Source organism: Abramis brama, assembly GCF_963993115.1.
Source record: "Abramis brama genome assembly, chromosome: 2".
Classification (NCBI taxonomy): domain Eukaryota; kingdom Metazoa; phylum Chordata; class Actinopteri; order Cypriniformes; family Leuciscidae; genus Abramis; species Abramis brama.
In genome coordinates this window covers 50,047,286-50,053,021 of record NC_139964.1, presented here as the reverse complement: position 1 = coordinate 50,053,021, position 5,736 = coordinate 50,047,286, and the positions used below count along the sequence as shown (strand labels likewise).

Genomic DNA, 5,736 nt, shown 5'->3' with positions numbered 1-5,736 from the left:
ATGTCTGTCTCCTAGCGGTCAAAATAACAATGCCAACACCGACCAAACAATAAACATCGTACAGTAACCACAGAAACAACTCAAATATAAATCAGAACCATATTTTATTATTTGATTTATTATCATATTATTAGCATACCGTTTTTTCTTATTATAAACGAGCTTATGTGTATTATATATTTTAAATGTATATTTTTAATGTTTTTAATTAATGTTTTAATTTTGTTATTATTAGTTTTTGATATTTATATGTAGCTTTAATTTGTATTTATTTTTGTATTTTAATAATAATAATTAAGCATGGAAATCACAATAATGGGTGTCTTGTAAAATCTGCTCTACCTTGGTAAACGGACACAATTTTCTTATCAAATTAACTCAACTCCTGTAGTGTGAGCCAGGCATTGGCCTATTTATTTTTTCAGAGTGGGATATCTACAGTATGTTGAGTGCAAGTACGCATAAAATTTCAGCCACAAGGTGGCATGGTAGGCTATGTATGTATTAGTAGTGTACAACAGCCCACATGCTAGGGCAACCCCCCCCCCCCCCCCCCCCCCCCCCCCATCTGCATATATTAATTTCTAATTTATCCTTTTTTTCTTTCTTTTTCTTTTCTTTTTTTTTTATTCAGCGAGCATTTTCCATTTTTGCAAATGTAGTGAATATTAGTGAATTTTATTGCGATTCTGTTGATAAAGTTATTGTTAAAATAAGTTTTAATATGCAGTTTGATATAATGCAACATTTAGTTTTGGGCTGAAAAAAAGTTTGAGCATCTCTGCTCTAGTGGTTTTCAAATTAGGGTAAAAAAAAATAAAAAAAATAAAGTGTTATGTTTAGGGATGTCAAAAGTTAACTTGTTAAGTTAAGTTTAAAATAAAGTTACCATTAATTAAATATGTTTAACATGTTCATTTATAGCTCTAGTTTTAACAGTAAGAAAAAAGAAAAGTACTTATAAAGCATTTCTGAATTCAGTGCCATCACTAGGGGCCACTAAAGACCACAAATACCTGCAACTAACTGAAGGTCTTTAGATGTGTTTATCAGGATGGTGTGGATATAGAAGTGTTAGTGTATTAGCAGGAAACGTTTTAGTCAAACAATCTTCATATACATATTGTTAAAAAAAACTTTAAGAACAAACACCACGTATGATTTTCTTTTCTTAAATTTATTTGCTCTTATTTTGTATTGAGTGACGGCTGAAGACAAAATGATACAAATCATCAATGATCAAATTACATTACATGACGGTGGGTGTTAATAAATGCACTTAACACTAATGAAATGACAACATATTGCTACTGTGACAAACAAATAAAATGCTACAGGTGTTGAAAATATGTACAAACATAAAAACCTGAATATTTACAGAGTATGACAAAAGTTTGGCCATTACCATGAGATGATTTAATTTACCAACTTCTGTACATAAAGTACAATTGAATCAACATTGCTCTAAATGAGCACTGAGACCGAGAGAAAAACATCTCTGTGGTTTTACCAACATGTGACTTTACTCTAATACTGGGTATTCATAAGCCAAAACAAAACAGCAAACAACTTTGTGAGCATAACAAGAAACAGACCCATACAGTACAACATTATTAATATAACTGACACAGAAAAGAAATAAACCAATATTGTGTATATAAAATTGCTGATTGAAATTCAAAAGGCATAACATAGAAACAGTGCAGTATTTAGGCTCAAGTATGGAGACAAAAACACTGGGCTAAAGAAATTATGCATTTGTGGCCTTCTCATAACTGTCTGGGGAGAAATGAAAACATTCATATTAACATACATGATTATGCTTCAGAGACTAGCGTCACATGGGATATTTTGAAACATTGAGAATAGAGCCAGCTATCTCATTGTGCTCATAAAAGTACTTATAGGAAAACTAACTGTTGGCAGATTCCATGTAGTCCATGCTAAAAAAAAAGTGTCTTAACCATGTTTGATAGAGGGAAACATCTTTCACTTTTTTTTCATCTATCATCTTATGGTCTTAAAATCTTCACACCTACCATTTTAACAGCTCACATAAACTACGTATTTCCAAAATATATGATAAACCCTTTCTAATTAATGGGTCTGGTAATTCCAGTCATTTCTGTGAGGACAATTATTGCAATGGCATACAATGGCATTCTATGGATTTTAACTTTGTTGCAACGAAGATTATCATAAAGATTTTCAATAGGGTTCATGTCTAGACTTTGTGCTGACTGGTCAAATTCTTGCACATCCGACTCAATAAATCAATACTATATGGAAATTGCTTTGTGCAAAGGGGTATTGTCATTTAGAAACAGAAAAAGACCCTGCCCAAACTGCTTAAACAAAGCTGGAAGTACAGAATTGTCTGGAAAGACATTATAATGAGAAGCATTACAGGGATAGTTCAACCAAAAATGAACGTTTTGTCAAGACTTTTCTTTCCCTTCTTTTCTGCCCCTCCATTTCAAGTCTATTAAACCAAAACTTTGATGCTTCAAAATGTTCATAAAGGCATCATAAAAAGCCATCCATATAGGCGAGACATGATGGCTTTATATGATGAACAGATTTAATTTAGGCTTTAATCACATAAAAACAGGGATCAACATGCATAGAGCAAATCAAATCTAGTAAACGGAAGCTCAAACATGCTTTCTTGATAAACGAGAATCAATTAAGTATCACGGAAGCACGTTTAAGCTTCCTGCAAGAACCAGCGAGGTTTGTTCTTACGTGACAAGCAAGTAATGTTAAGCAAGTTTAGCATATTTGTTGAGTTCTATGCATGTGCGTTGATCAACTTTTATAGAATAAAAGCCCAAATTAAATCTGTTCATCATTTAAAGCGATCATGCCTCTTCAGACGACTTGGATTATGCCACTCGATTCATATGGACCACCTTACAATGTCTTCTACAATTTTTTAAAGCATCAACATTTTGGTTGAATAGACTTTCAATGGAGGACAGCAATCTCTCAGGTTTCATGAACAAATATCTTCATTTGTGGTTCGAAGATGAACAAAAGTCACAAAAGATGAACATGGATTTGGAACGACATGAGGGTTTTTGGGGGAACTATCCCTTTAAAGTTTGTTTTCACTGTAATTAATGGAATAGCCAAACTCGTTAATTAGAAGGGGGTTTCCACATACTTTTGCCCATATAGCATCTCATTAATCTCAGCCAATTTTAAAATAATTTAGAAATTTTAATTTGAAAATTTAGACTAAAGAGATAAAACATCTCTCTGGAAATTGTTCTGCACATAAAGTAAATGAACAAAAGTCATGAGTAGAAATGAAAAGTTGGAACTGGGCTGAATCTATGCTAGGTACTTTTTGACAGTTACATCCGACAGCTCCACTACCCTCAATCCTGAGATCTGAATGGCCAGTTCTCAAAATTGCACTGGGAAAGCAAACATTAGGGTTTTGAATGAACTTTTGCATCTATCTATGGTGTGACTCTAACAGGTCTTCATTTTCAAGATCATTTGAGTGCTCTGATCAGTGGACAATCCTAGCACTGAAGTTTGCGAATACTGCGGGAAATTCTCTTAAACTCCCGCTGACCCTTCTGCCAGCGCTTCAGTGATGTGATGACTAAATGACCATCCATCTTCTGGCCCATCACCAGATAAGCAGCGTTGATGTCATTCATTTCGTCGCACACACACTTAAGACCATCTTTCAGCCAAAGCACTGTCTTCCTGAGGTCACGCTCAGTGACGCCACCATTTAGCTTGTAGATAGTCTTGCTCTTGGTTTCTGGAATGATCTTTGTGTCGCCATTCATGTAGGAGATCTCCTTGACTTTGATCTTTAAAGCTAGTGAGTGAATATGATTGAAGGTTGAGGACAATGGATATAAACAACTGCTTAAATACATTGCAAACTATATATATATATATATATATATATGTATATCTCAACGTTTCGATTTTTTTTTCAAAGGTTCTTTAAGTTTTTGAGCTCTATTAAGCACCAGATGGTTTTTTAAAAGAACAAGAAAACAAAAAGTCCCTTGTGGAATTTAAAGGGATATTTCATGTTAGTTCTCCCAAAAATGAAAATGTATGTTATGATTTACTCCTGTATGCATTTTGTTCTTTTGAGGAACACAAAAGAAGGAATTCTGAGAAATGTCTCATGGCCAGTTTTTTTCTTTTTCTTCCCCATACAATTAAGTCACATCAAGTGTTGTTTTGAACCCCAGTTGCTTTCATTTTATGTGAAAAAAAGAGTTGAAATATTATACAAAATATTTTATTTTGTGTTCTGCAGAAGAAGAAAAAGAAAGAAAGTAATACATGTTTGGACATGAGGGTGAGTAAATGATCTTCATTTTTGGGTGAATATGGCTCATATCTTTAGGCTGCATAACCCATTTAGGTAATAAGGAACCTTTATTTTTAATAGTGTAAAACAGAGATAACTCTACATTAATTCAGATGCTTAAAGCAAACATAAAACATACTGTATCCTTACCGAAGTCATTTTTGCACAGGCTGTCCACAATTTCATTGTCATTCTCAGGCTTTTCTTTGCAGGCATCACACACCTTTGGAACTGGAAAAAAAAAAAGAGAGAGAGAGAGAGAGAGAGAGAGAGAGAGAGAGAGAGAGAGAGAGAGAGAGAGAGAGAGAGAGAAATCACCATATCAATGAAGGTAAAGGGTGAAGATGCATCTAAAAAGTGGCTTATACTTTCATACCTTCTTTGGTATCTGGCACTAAAGCATCTGCACCAGCGGGTGGTATGCACAGGTCATTATCCAGAGGGAAGCGATCGCAGTCCAGCATGTCCGGCCAAGGAAACCCAAAAGCGGCCATCACTGGAGCGCAGCCGCTCTTCACGTTCTCACACAGTGACCTACACGGCTGAATCGGCTCGTCCAGATCATCCAGACACACCGGAGCGAACAGAGAGCAGAGAAACTTCTTGGTGTCCGGATGGCACTGTTTCTGCACCAGAGGGGTCCAGGAAGATGCCTGCTGCAGAACCTCGTTCATGGTTTCGTGTCCGAGGAGGTTAGGCAGACGCATGTCCGTGTACTCGATGTCATGGCACAGGAGCAGGTTTGCAGGAATGGGTTTGCAGTTGCTCTTTTTCTGAAAGAGCTCTGGCTGATCGAAGGCGTATAATCCATGAAGCGCATCCAAATATCCAGGTAAGGTAAGCGTAACCAGCAGTGCCAGATACGCACGCATCTTTATTTCAGTTTTGCGGAGACAGAAGTGTAACGAGGTGTTATGGATAACTGAATTCTCTTCTGTGCCAACCTGTTATCTTAGGAAAGTCTGGGCGGAGCGAGAGAAGGCGCTCACATGTCCACAGTTGTTACGCTGTTTCCTGCATATAGCCTATAGGTTTGATTTCACAACCTAGTTAGTTAGGATGCACACCTACATCGCTTTTGGTCATCGAACGTTCGAACGGCGAAATAAATTCTTGAATTTGTGAAAAATATTTCCTCCCAACTAAAAAAAGCAAGTTCTAACGTTGCTAACGAGTGTTATAAAAACGTTAGGCTATTTCTGTTCTCTGTAGGCTACGTTCAAAACGGACCCAAACCTTACAAAAAGATTATTCAAGCGCGCTATTCTTCTTCTTCTTCATCATCATCTTACAAACTAGAAGTAGGGCCTAAGATTTTTACTTTTTATGTACTTTTAAGATATATAAAACAAAATTATACAAGTGGCTTATTTATCTTTTTGTAG

At 35.8% G+C, this 5,736-nt stretch overlaps 1 protein-coding gene across 1 annotated transcript; it reads right to left on the bottom strand.

Annotated features, from left to right (window-relative positions):
- Nucleotides 1-1,173: 1,173 nt before the first annotated feature.
- On the bottom strand, nucleotides 1,174-5,315 carry sfrp2 (secreted frizzled-related protein 2). Its single transcript, XM_084105869.1, has 3 exons — nucleotides 4,728-5,315; nucleotides 4,502-4,582; nucleotides 1,174-3,841 (listed from the first exon to the last, which is right to left on the bottom strand). Exons 1-3 carry the CDS (start codon nucleotides 5,221-5,223, stop codon nucleotides 3,534-3,536), a joined length of 885 nt encoding a protein of 294 aa, XP_083961995.1. The 5' UTR covers nucleotides 5,224-5,315; the 3' UTR covers nucleotides 1,174-3,533.
- Nucleotides 5,316-5,736: the final 421 nt, after the last annotated feature.